The 13,129-nt window shown below is 50.7% G+C and overlaps 1 protein-coding gene across 3 annotated transcripts; it reads left to right on the plus strand.

Annotated features, from left to right (window-relative positions):
- Positions 1 to 1,884: 1,884 nt before the first annotated feature.
- REM1 (RRAD and GEM like GTPase 1) lies at positions 1,885 to 11,944 on the plus strand. Of its 3 annotated transcripts, none has more exons than XM_012455241.2 (5): positions 1,885 to 1,954; positions 2,789 to 3,347; positions 4,743 to 4,825; positions 9,857 to 10,058; positions 11,225 to 11,944. In XM_012455241.2, the coding sequence occupies exons 2-5, from the start codon at positions 3,008 to 3,010 to the stop codon at positions 11,494 to 11,496; spliced, it is 897 nt and encodes a 298-aa protein (XP_012310664.1). In that variant the 5' UTR covers positions 1,885 to 1,954; positions 2,789 to 3,007; the 3' UTR covers positions 11,497 to 11,944. The 3 variants fall into 3 exon arrangements, with proteins under 3 accessions (XP_012310664.1, XP_012310666.1, XP_012310665.1); XM_012455243.3 differs by having other exon boundaries at positions 11,754 to 11,944; XM_012455242.2 differs by lacking the exon at positions 1,885 to 1,954 and having other exon boundaries at positions 2,757 to 3,347.
- Positions 11,945 to 13,129: the final 1,185 nt, after the last annotated feature.

Consider the following 13,129-nt stretch of genomic DNA (forward strand, 5'->3'; position numbering starts at 1 on the left):
ACCAGACCTGGGACTTGTTAGAAATATCAGTTCTGTAGCCCTACCCGGAAACTACTGAATCCGAAGCCCTGAAGGATCCCAGCAAAATGTGGCTTAACAAGCCCTCCAGGTGATTCTAACACACTGCCAAAGTTTGAGAACCCCTGAGATAATATTCATCTAGAGCTTAGAACAGTGTCTGGTACACAGGATCTAAGTTGCATCATGAAAGATGAGTAGGGTAAAAGGTATCCCAGGCAGAAGGAACAGAATGTGCCTAAAAGAGTGGGATGTGAGCCAAGCAAGGGCTTTCCTGGGAGGAGAGGTTGAAAGGATTCTCCAGAGAATATAATGGGGCTTGAACTCCAAGTTCAGACTTCTGTATTGTAGACAACCAAAAGTTTTTTAGCAAGAGTGTGAGCTGTTCAAATTACGGTTTTAAATAAAGAAACCGAAAACCAAAGTCAATTGGAAAACCAATTGACTTGCCTAAAGTCACACAGCAATTGGGCTGTAGAGATGGAACTAAAAGCCAAGTCACCTCACTCCCAGACAATGAAGGGTGCTGCAACACTCATGGCCCATCTTGCAAGCTAGAAAGGTAAGCTTAGAGGGCCAAGCCACGGAAGGAAGCCAGCCATGAGGGGGCTCTGCATCAGTTCCAGGACTCGTTGCGGCTGAGCCAGTCTGTCCAGCTGCTGTGAGAGTTATTCCAAGCTGGACACCTGAACCCCCTCAGCCATGACAATGAGCCCCACCCACAGGTGCAGCCTGGTCTCCATGCGCTCCACACATGTACACACCCCAATTTCTCAAGACCTAAAGGGAGGCACCTCAGTCAAAGAGTCTGGATCCTGGCCCCTTGGATGACCAACGTCACCAGCACTCTCTTTGCTCCTCCATACCTGGGAGTTGTTTTTTTTTTTTTTTTAGCCATGAGTGATAGAAACAGTAGGCTGAAGCTGGGCGCAGTGGCTCACGTCTGTAATCCCAGCACTTTGGGAAGTTGAGGTGAGTGGATCACCTGAGGTCAGGAGTTCAAGACCAGCCTGACCAACATAGAGAATCCCTGTCTTTACTAAAAATACAAAATTAGCCAGGCATGGTGGCGGGTGCCTGTAATCCCAGTTACTGGGGAGGCTGAGGCAGGAGAATCACCTGAACCCAGGAGGCGGAGGTTGCAGTGAGCTGAGATCATGCCTTTGCACTCCCCTGACAGAGCAAGACTCCGTCTCAAAAGAAAAAAAAATAAAGAAAGAAAGAAATAGGCTGAACGGCAGAGACTTGAGGCCCAGAACCAGCTAAGCCTCAGTTGGTGAATGAATGAATGATGCAATGATGCCAAAAATACGATTTTCAGAATTCTTCAGTGCAGACTTCCTGAGCTCTCTCTTCCTCCAGGTCACCTCCCAAAATTAATTCTTCATCCAGAGCAGAGTTTCTCAAAGTGAGGTCAATGAGCCATCTGCACCAGGATCACTTGGGGCACTTGTTTAAAATGAGATTCTCAAACCCCTCTCCCAGCACTGCAGAATCTGCCTCTCTTGGAAGGTGGGACCTGAACATTTAGCAAGTTCCCCAAGTGGTTTTTCTGGGGGCTAATGTGTTGATTCATCCCCTCGAGGGAGCGGACAGATGTGGACGCAGATGGGACGCTCCAGACCCAGGAATCCAGAGCTCCATCCTCTCTCATCCATCACCCTCCACCCGGTTCGGTTAGTAGGACTGGCAGAAGCGGGTCAGCTGAGCTCTGCGCTGTCAGAAAAGTCACTGAGCGGCCAGGGCCTTGGGGCGGGGACCCCGGGGCTGCCCTAATGGGGCGGGGCTGGATGGGGCGGGGTCGCGGCTCCTCCCCCGACCCAGGCGACGAGGGGAGGGGAACCGGCTTGAGGGGCTGCGTGCGGAGGCGGGTGGTGCAGCCTGGAGCATCCTGCCGCTGGAGCTGCGGGGGACCCTGGACCCCTCCCACGCTGAGGTAAAGCCGTGCGCTCCGCGCCGCCAACTTGCTCAAGTTGGAGCAGAGTTCGCCAGGCGATTGCAGGGGGGTTCTGCAGCGTTGGCAGGGTAGGGGGACTTCGAAACTGCGTCCCAAGGGTGAGGGTCTTCAGACCTTGGGACCCGGAAGGCTGGGTAGCCCTGGACAAAGACCCCCCCCACCCCAGGATGGGGGATTCACACCCCGGATGCCGGCTGGGAAAGCTCGGACCCAGCCTCCAGGAATGGCACAGCCTTCCTGGGCCCTGTGGTCTGCCCTCCCCATTCCCTGCCAGGACCCTGTCCTGTCACCTAACCTGAGGCCTGGCCGGCCGCAGCTCCGGTCATTAAAAGCAGCTGGAGGACGTAGCGCCAGCCGCTCCTGAATTTTTCACACAGTGGGCGGGTCAGACAAGCGGTTCCCATGGCACCAGGGCACTCGGGTTACAGTCGGGTTACCCCCATGCCCCCCTCACCCTTCTGGAGTATCAACCCACCCTCCTGCCCCTTCCTCCTCAGACTCCGTGAAATTGGGCATCGAAGTTAAGTAACCCCTATCCTTGGTTGGGGACCTCAAACTGCACTCCCGACCCAGAACCTGTGAAAGAGAGCGGTGGGGAAGGGGAGGAGGGGAACAACTCAGATGCCTCTCATAGCCAGGGCCTCTTGCTGTATGGGAAGGGCAGGCCCGTGTACACAGTGGGGAGTGTGCATGTGAGGACACCCCACCTCACTGCTGTCCCTCCGCCTGCCTGTCATCAGGAGTAGGTCGTCCTTAATGGCCTCTGGGTGTGCATGTCTGTGTGTTCACAGCCTGTGCGCTCACTCCTTCCAGCCAGATCCAGGTGTACGCTGAGCCTGAAGCCAGAAGGCCCCCACCCCAAGAAGCTGAGGCACCTCCTCCTCCCATCTGAACAAGAGGGGGATCTGGAAGAAGCCATCTCAGCAGCTCATCAGGATGCTATAGAAAGAAGCAGCAGCTCAAAGCCACTGGCTGACAGGCAATTCCCCCTTCTTTCAGAAGGAAGGAAGAAGCAAAACCCCTCTACCAAAGATGACACTCAACACTGGGCAGGAAGCAAAGACCCCTCTGTGCCGGCGAGCCAGCACCCCACTGCCCCTGTCCCCACGGGGCCGCCAGCCTGGCCTCCTGAGCACAGCGCCTTCCACTCAATCCCAACATCCCCGGTTGGGCCAATCAGCCTCCCTCAATCCTCCCACCCAGAAGCCTTCCCCTGCCCCAGATGATTGGTCTTCTGAATCCAGTGACTCTGAAGGCTCCTGGGAGGCCCTCTACCGTGTGGTGCTACTCGGAGATCCTGGAGTGGGGAAGACCAGCCTGGCCAGCCTCTTTGCAGGGAAGCAAGAGAAGGACCTCCATGAACAGCTGGGAGGTAGGGGCCATATGGGCTGGGCTGGGATGTGGCCAAAGGAGCGAAAGCCCTGTCACCAGGGCACTGGGCTCCCAAGAACAGTTGTACAAGTCATGCACTGTTCAACTCTAAGGGGCATCATTCACTCAGACTATGACATGAACCATGTCCTCCCGTACTGAGAACCAGCTCGGTTGGGAGACCCCCACCCAGGTAGCACTGAAGGTATCGAGAGGCAGAACACCCAGATAGAACAACAGAGTGGATCTATCCAGGGGACCAACAGCCTGAGAGCTGAGAGGCTGACAGCTTTCCAGGCGGAAGGCCCTGAGCAGATTCTCATCCACGTATTTATTTGCTCTTAGACAGGTGATTCTTATTAATACACAAATGCTCTATATTTACTCATAACTCAAGAATATACCAAGTAGGCAGCTGTTACCTGCCTACCACTAATTACAAACTAAAAGGTACCCTCCACAGAGGAGCCATGGGGGCAGGGTAAACGTAATGTTTCTCAACATTCCCCACTCCAAAGCTGTACAGGGCACAGCCTGCACAATGAATGGTCAAGGGGAGGGAAATTCTTGAATAGAACAAGAATTTTGCCAATTTCCCATGAATGAGAAGTGTATGATTCATTTCCACGTCATAAGGGTGGCAATTCTGAGTTCCATGTCAAGAAATGGTGGGCTTCCACCCAGCTCGGAAACTCCCCACCCCAACGCCTCTGACTCTGATTCTCCTAGTCCCGTAGACACCCATCTATGATCACCATGACCTACAGCAAAATTAAGATCCTTTGCAGAAGGGAAACTCCCAGACCCCAGGTTCTGGGCCCTGGATTGCTTTATTCCCAAGAAATGCAGTGACCTGAGAGTGTCGGGGGCCCCAGGATGATGGAGTACAGGGAAGATAGAAGAGACGAAGGTAGGCCCTGAAGGACTGGGCAAGAGGACATAGGGTGAGTGGGGAAAGGGGTTGATTAAACGCAGAGAAAAGGTGGGGACATCTAGCCAGACTCTTCTCTAGTCTTGACTTCCCTCCGCCAGCCTCAAAAGTGAGAACCCATGTGTTACAAATAGGAAGACTGAGGCCAAGAGAGGATAACGTGACCTGCCTGAAGCACACACTAAGTCAGAGACAGAGCAGGCCTGGGAGAATTCCTAGCCCAACTTTAGCCCCACCACCTCACCTTCATTCAATCAATCAAGTCTTTTTGGCACCTACAATGCACCAGGTATTATGGCAGCTAGGAAGACATGAGCTCCTACCAGGAGAGACAGGCATCAAACAAGTGTGATGAGTGTTTCTGAGAAGTGGAGGGGGCGATGTGACCAGAAAGGGGGTAGGGAACCCCACACTCTCTCAGGCTTGCCCCTCCTCCCTGAGATCCAGCTCTTCCCTCGGTTGCAGAAGGTGTGTATGAGAGGACCCTCACGGTGGATGGAGAAGACACCACATTGCTGGTCGTGGACACCTGGGAGGCCGAGAAACTGGTATGGTACTGCAAGCAGGATTTGGGGAGATGGGTGCTGAGCCTAATACCAGACTCCTTCCTGTCCCCTCCTGGGACACTACAGATCAGGTGTGAGCAAAAGCTGAGGATGCAGCACCCTCCCCCAAAACCCACAGCCGCAAGCAGTCTTTCCAACCCCAAACAGAAGACCCTTTTGACCCTGGCCCCTTTTCTCACTCCATAATCCCCTCCCAGCAGACATCCCAGAACGTGCTTCTCCTCCCACAGATCTCCCCATCATTATTTCCACCTTCATCCCACCCACCCACATTGTGCAGAAGGAACGCTGGATTTGGCACTAAAATGCCTAAGGCTGAACCCCCTTTCTTTTTCTTACTAGTTGTGTAGTTTTGTGCAATTGACTTAACCACTCCGAGCACCAGTTTTCTCATCTGATAAATGGGTTAACCATTCCTGCCTTCCTCCTCAGCTAGTTTTTTAAAGTTCTTACACAATCTCAGAGGTAAGCCCAGTATAAAGCATGAAAAAATGCTGAATGGGGTGAAGAACTGTAAATGATAACTCTTAGTAATCATGACTTGGTAGCTAGAGAAAAAGGAAACCAGAGCAGGAAGAGAGCACTAGGCAGGAACACGTCCTATTATGATTTTATTTCGTTTGTGTTTTCTTTTCTTTTGCTACACAGGTAATACATGCTCATTGTAGAACTTTGAGGGAAAACGCCTAAGCAAAGAGAAGATCTAAAAATCACCTGGGATCCCATCTCTCTAAGGAATAGGCCACGCCCCTAAAATTGAGGGGCGTGGCCTAAAATTTTAGGGGCGTGGCCTATTCCTTAGAGAGATGGGATCCCAGGTGATTTTTAGATCCTTCTCTTTGCTTAGGCGTTTTCCCTCAAAGTTCTACAATGAGCATGTATTACCTGTGTAGCAAAAGAAAAGAAAACGCAAACGAAATAAAATCATAATAGGACATGTTTGAGGCCCTGTCCATGGGGTGGAGCTTAGGAGGACATTGATGCGTGATTGACAAGAATGGTTGACAGCTCTCCTTTTAACAACCATAAAAGGAAACCCCAGCCCAAATGAGCATAATAATGACAATGATTCTTATAACAGCACCTGACATTTATGGAGTGCCCACTTCCTAAGTGTCAGCCCCTGTGCTAAGCACTAGACATATTTTATGAATCCAATCAAAACAAAAACTGGGCCTGGTGCAGTGACTCAGGCCTGTAATCCCAGAACTTTGGGAGGGCAAAGCAGGTGGTTCACCTGAGATCAGGAATTTGAACCAGCCTGGCCAACAAAATGAAACCCCACCCCTACTAAAAATACAAAAATTAGCCAGGTGTGGTGGCATGGGCATGTAATCCCAGCTACTTGGGAGGTTGAGGCAGGAGAATCACTTGAACCTGGGAGGTGGAGGTTGCAGTGAGCCAAGATCACGCCACTGCACTCCAACCTGGGCAACAGAGGAAGGTTCTGTCTCAAAAACTAAAGGGTGAGTCTTCTGATTCTCATTCTACTGATGGTCTTCAGAAAACTGAAGGCCAGAGAAGTTAAATAATAATGTGTCCAAAGCTCTCAAATAGCAAGTGAGATTCAAACCCAGATCTACAAAATCCCAGAGGATGTTTCTTTTTCTTTTTCTTTTTTTATTTTTGAGACGGAGTTTCACTCTTGTGAAACTGTGTTTTCTGTGTGTCAAGATCACAAAAGCCATTGGTGCATGGATTTGTGCATAAGAACTCATTGGCAGTGTGATTAAAAATATAGATTCTTGGCTAGGTGTAGTGGCTCACACCTGTAATCCCAGCACTTTGGGAGGCCAAGGTGGGCAGATCTGAGGTCAGGAGTTCAAGACCAGCCTAGCTAACATGGTGAAACCCTGTCTCTACTAAAAATACAAAAATAGCCAGGGGTGGCGGCAGGCACCTTTAGTCCCAGCTACTCGGGAGGTTGAGGCAGGAGAATTGCTTGAACCTGGGAGACAGAGGTTGCAGTGAGCCTGAACCAAGATCGTGCCACTTCACTCTAGCCTGAGCAACAGAGAGAGACTCCACCTCAAAAAAAAAAAATATATATATATATAGATAGATAGATAGATAGATTCTAGAACCCCACTTTTAGAGTTTCTTACTTATTTATTTATTTATTTATTTTTTGAAATGGAGTCTAGCTCTGTCGCCTAGGCTGGAGTGCAGCGGTGCGATCTTGGCTCACTGTAACCTCCGCCTGGCAGGTTCAAGCAATTCTCCTGCCTCAGCCTCCTAAGTAGCTGGGATTACAGGTGTGCACCACCATGCCTGGCTATTTTTTTGTATTTTTAGAGAAGATGGGGTTTCACCTTGTTGGTCAGGCTAGTCTCAAATTCCTGATTTCAAGTTATCCACCTGCCTTGGCCTCTCAAAGTGCTGGGATTACAGGTGTGAACCACCGCACCTGACCAGAGCTTCTTACTCTCTAGGTCAAGGGTGAGGCCTGATAAATTTGATTTTTATTTATTTTAATTAATTAATTATTTTTTGAGATGGAGTTTCGTTCTTGTTGCCCAGGCTGGAGTGCAATGGCACAATCTCGGCTCACTGTAACCTCTGCTTCCAATGTTCAAGCAATTCTCCTGCCTCAGCTTCCCGAGTAGCTGGGATTACAAGCATGCACCGCCATACCTGGCTAATTTTGTATTTTTAGTAGGGACAAGGTTTCTCCATGTTGGTAAGGCTGGTCTCGAACTCAGCCAAGTGCAGTGGCTCAAAAAGTAGCTGGGTGTGGTAACGGGTGCCTATAATCCCAGCTACTTGGGAGGCTGAGGCAGGAGAATTGCTTGAACCTAGGAGGCAGAGGTTGCAGTGAGCCAAGGTCCATTGCACTCCAGTGCACGCCATTGCACTCCAGCCTGGGCAACAAGAGTGAAACTCCGTCTCAAAAATAAATAAATAAATAAAAATAAAAATAATACAGCCTCTGGGATTTTGTAGATATGGGTTTGAATCTCACTTGCTATTTGAGAGCTCTGGACACATTATTATTATTATTATTTAACCTCTCTGGTCTTCAGTTTCCTCATCAGTAGAATGGGAATCAGAAGACTCACCATTTAGATTTCAAGAAAGAGCCTTGCTTTGTCGCCCAGGCTGCAGTGCAGTGGCACGACTTGGCTCTGGCTCACTGCCACCTCCATCTCCTGGGTTCAAGCAATGCTCCTGCCTCAGCCTACCAAGTAGCTGGGATTATAGGTGCCTGCCACCGCACCTGGTTAATTTTTGTGTTTTTAGTAGAGATGGGGTTTCATCATGTTAAGCAGGCTGGTCTTAAACTCCTGACCTCAGGTGATCCACCCGCCTCAGCCTCCCAAAGTGCTGGGATCACAGGCATAAGCCATCGCACCCAGCCAAGAATCTATATTTTTAATCACACTGCCAATGAGTTCTTACGCACAAATCCATGCACCAACTGGCTTTTGTGATCTTGACATACAGCAAATCCTCCATAAATATTTGTGCAATGAATGAATGAATGAATGGTCAAGACTCACTTTCTCATTCTAGAGATAGGGAAAACTAACCCAGAGAAAGAAACCTGTCCATAGTCAAGGTTCAGAACCCACATCAGTCTGACTCACCCTAAGGTTATTTGGCCTGGGAAATGATCAATATGGCTGTTGAGAACTTACCCTCCTTTGACAATAACGTTGACCATGGATCTGATGGTTTCCTATTCATCGCCAAATTCCCATTTGGTTATCAGAAAATTTCTGGCTCTGGTTGAGTGTGGTGGCTCATGCCTGTAATCCCAGCACTTCGGGAGGCCAAGGCAGGTGGATCACTTGAGGTCAGGAATTTGAGACCAGCCTGGCCAACACGGTGAAACCCCATCTCTACTAAAAATACAAAAATTAGCCGGGAATGGTGGCAGGTGCCTGTCATCCCAGCTACTCAGGAGGCTGAGGCTGAAGAATCACTCGAACCTGGGAGGTGGAGGTTGCAGTGAGCCGAGATCACGCCACTGCACTCCAGCCTGGGAGACAGAGTGGGACTCCATCTCAAAAAAGAAAAAAGAAAGAAAATTTCTGGCTTCTTTCCCACCTCACAAACACACTCAGTCTTTCTCCCTTTAGTGCTGACTGTTCGCTTTGCCTGGAATCTCTTCTCTCCTGCTTGGCCTGACCTTCCTTCCTAACCCTATTCACCAGTTCCCTGTGAAGCCCTCCCACACTCTGCCAGGTGGGGTTCTTCTGGTCTCCCGACCCCACTCCTCCAGCCATTTGCACATGCCTCTTACTGGTACTTTCACACTGCACTGTAATTCCCCATTTCCACAGCCTCTCTTCCAGACCATGAGCTTTTGGAGGACAGAAACTGTGTCTTACTCAACACTTATAAAGTTATTACCCAAGTAGTCCAGTCTTGGAGGGCTGTCCCTAACAAAAGATCACCATCTGAAATATCAACAGCAGGCCAGTTCGTTCTTTTTCTTGGTCAAACAACTTGAAAGGACTCCACTTCTTAAAGTGCCCCTTGCCTCTCTCATCCCCTTGTGAAATTATACTTTGAAGTTGCTCCTTCACTTCCGTCTTCAAAACTGTCCTGAAAAATGCCTTCCCTCTGACGTCAGCCTCCTGTCCTCACTTCTCTTTTCCTTTTTTCTCTTCATTCTGTATTACAGCAGCCATAAAGAACCATACGGCAAGGCTAAACCCTCCTAAACAAGGCAAAAGTGCTGAACAGGCCAAGGCAGAACCCTCTTTAACAGGAACAGGAACCAAGTAAATGTTGCCTCCAATACCCAGCCTGCAAAACTATCAGTGAATGAGAGAATTCCGTGAGGTAGTGTTGTTAGCCTAAATTTTCAAGCAGAGAAACTGAGGCTCAGAAAGAATCACTGGTTTTCCCAAGGTGACACAGGGAATTATGGCAGAATTTGTCCCCCACACCTGTCCAAACTATAAACCTCAGCCCCATCCCACCCATTAGACCATCCCAGCTCCACCTTTCTCAGCCAGGTCCTAGATACTCTCTGAGGACAGGCCTTGGGTCTCTCTCCCACAGGATAAAAGCTGGAGCCGGAAGTCATGCCTGCAGGGGGGCTGTGCCTACATCATCGTATACTCCATCGCAGACCGAGGCAGCTTTGAGAGTGCCTCTGAGCTACGCATCCAGCTGCGGCGCACATATCAGGCAGACCATGTGCCCATCATCCTCGTGGGCAACAAGGCGGACTTGGCCCGCTGCCGAGAAGTCTCTGTGGAAGGTGAGCCCTCCATCCCACCCTTCCTCTTCCTCTGGGCCCCACTGTCATGGCTGCTTCTCCAGCGCTCTTCATCTCAGTGACTGTCCCTGACAAGCTGCCCCTACCCTGCAGCCACTTGCCTAAGCCTGAAAGCCAGGAACCGTTCTTGCCTCCCCTCTCACCACCCCCAAACCAGTCCTCAAGTCCTGTCAGACCACCTCCATTAATCCCACATCCCCTTCCCTCGTGCCTACAGCCTCTGTGCTATCCTGGCATCTCCACCTTCACCAGTCCTCCTACTTCTCAATCATTCTTCCTCACCAGCTGCCGGAATTTTCCAAGACCAGAGCTAAATTTGCACTTCTTAAAAATGCCTGTATGTGGTGGGCCATCGTGGCTCACAACTATAATCCTAGCACTTTGGGAGACCAAGGCAGTAGGACTTGCTTGAGCCCAGGAGTTCAGGACTAGCTTTGGCAACACAGCAAGACCCACTCACTACAAAAAATAAAAAATAATTTTAACTCTTTTTAAAAAAAAATTCCGGCCGGGCGCGGTGGCTCACGTCTGTAATTCCAGCACTTTGGGAGGCCGAGGTGGGAATATTTTAATAAGTTTGACATATCAGATGGGGCCCATAAAATTTTTAAATGGTTTTACTCACAGAGTAAAATCTTTAAAATGTGTAAACTGAGACCCAGAAAAGAAAAGCCAATTTCACAGTCACCAGCCCTTGAGGACTAGAACTCGGGCCCAGTGGCATCCTGGAGGTGGAAAACCCTATGTTTTGCGGACAGACATCAAAAAAAAAAAAAAAAAAAAAAACCTGCAACATAAGCCCCAGGAGATTTTGTTAAAGCACAGATTTCCTGACTTCAACCCAAACCTACAGAATCAGAAACTCTGAGAGTGGGTCCAGAAATCAGAAATCTGCATTTTAACAAGCTCCCCCAGGTAATCCCGATGAATTACACCCTTTACCTGGCATTCAACCTGGCCCCTACCTGACCCCAGGCTTTCTGTCTTCCCTTAAAGACCAGTCTGATTTATCTGAGTCCCCAGACAGCAGCACCAGGTCTGGGCACAGGAAAATTTGCTTCCAATCGCAACTGAACATACCTTCTCTATCTTTTGCTCCACCTTCCGGCTATGGCTCCACCCCTGCTCGCCGGGCCCCGCCCCCTCAGAGGGCCGCGCCTGCGCTGTGGTGTTCGACTGTAAATTCATCGAGACGTCAGCCACGCTGCAGCACAACGTGGCGGAGCTCTTCGAGGGCGTAGTGCGCCAACTGCGGCTGCGCCGCCAGGACTGTGTGGCCGAGGAGTCCCCAGCACCCCGACGGCGAGCCAGCCTAGCCCAGCGCGCTCGTCGCTTCCTGGCACGCCTGACAGCCCGCAGCGCACGCCGCCGGGCACTCAAGGCCCGCTCCAAGTCCTGCCACAATCTGGCCGTGCTCTGAAGCCGCCCGCCCTTCTGAGGGTTGGCAGGTCACTGAGGTGCATTCTGGGCTCCACGGACACCACTGCGGGGCAAAAGCGCCGCTACCTGGAGTATGCATCGTGGGTCTTGCTTACCCGCTGCCCTGATGGCCTGAGCATCCCCCAGATCCAAGCCTGGGGGACCCCAAGGAAGCGATGGACCAAAGCCCCATGCTGGGCACAACGTAGTTTTTACCTGGTGGGTGTCTTTCTGTAAAAAAGTCTTCCTTGTCCCTAGGCTCTGGCCAACCCTCAGAAACCCTCACAATAAACCAGACCAGAAGGATGTCCCATCTGAATGCCCAGACCTCTCCGTCTCGGCTCTTTGGGTCGTCTCCACCTACTGCCCTCCCATCTACACTTGACTACAGACTGGTTTAGTCTGCTGGCCTGGGTGTCAGGGCTAATCAATAAAGTCCTTGGACCAATTTTGTGCTCAGGCCTTTCTCCGGGCAGTGGATCGCAACCACAGTTCCGTGACCAGCTACTTTCTCGTTAACTCATTTTTTACATTCTAGATTCTCATGTCTGGAAGGACCTCATCCTGGCAACAGAATTACTGGCGTTTGTTGGGAGCTGGGTACTAAGCTGTCGCCACAATTAGTTAATCCTCCCAACGCCTGGGAGAAGGGTGTTACAATTAACCCCATTTTGCTCATTAGTAAACTGAGGCACGGGACAGTGAAGGCCCACCAAGGTCATACAGCTGCTATTCGCGAAGCTGCCGGGATTCCAGTTAGGCTTGTCAGACTCTAGTGACCAACTTATCCACTGTCCTCTTTAAAGATGTTACAAGGCCGGGCGCGGTGGCTCACGCCTATAATCCCAGCACTTTGGGAGGCCGAGGCAGGTGGATCACGAGGTCAAGAGAGCGAGACCATCCTGGTCAACCAGGTGAAACCCCGTCTCTACTAAAAATACAAAAATTAGCCAGGCATGGTGGCACACGCCTGTAGTTCCAGCTACTCGGGAGGCTGAGGCAGGAGAATTGCTTGCACCCAGGAGGCGGAGGTTGCGGTGAGCCGAGATCGCGCCATTGCACTCCAGCCTGGGTAACAAGAGCGAAACTCCATCTCAAAAAAAAAAAGATGTTACAAAACCCTGTAGAATCTCAGGAAAAACGAATTTAAAGACATAATTTCACATCCAATTTAAAGGAGGTTGGGGCAGGAATACTCTATGAAACTCAATCCATTAATCCCGGGGATGGACCCCAGTTTAATCCAATTAACTCATTTCCCTAAGGCAGAAACAAGGCTGGAGAGGGGAGGTGAGCAAGCCAGAGTCACCCGGCCAGGGAGGACCACACCCCAGGGCCCAGCCTCCTCCTGGTCTCCCTTTGGCTGTGTGGGAGGAAGGAGGTGGTGAGGCGTCCAGCCTGGCTGGGGTCAGGGTTGGGTATTGGAGATCAAGTCAGGAGTTTCCAGCCCGAAGGGAAGTGTCACTACTTTGAGAGAAACAGAAGACGCAAACCGTTTGGACCACCGTGTCCCTGACGCCTGACATCCTTCCCTCCAACTGGCCCAGATGCCCCAGCCCTGGGGGTCGCAGTGCAGAGAAAGACAGCAGCACCCGCCAGCCAGCCCCATGTCCTCCAGCCACGACTCCCGGCAG

Source organism: Aotus nancymaae, unplaced genomic scaffold, assembly GCF_030222135.1.
Source record: "Aotus nancymaae isolate 86718 unplaced genomic scaffold, 86718_ANA_hifiasm-v0.15.2.pri h1tg000029l, whole genome shotgun sequence".
NCBI lineage: Eukaryota > Metazoa > Chordata > Mammalia > Primates > Aotidae > Aotus > Aotus nancymaae.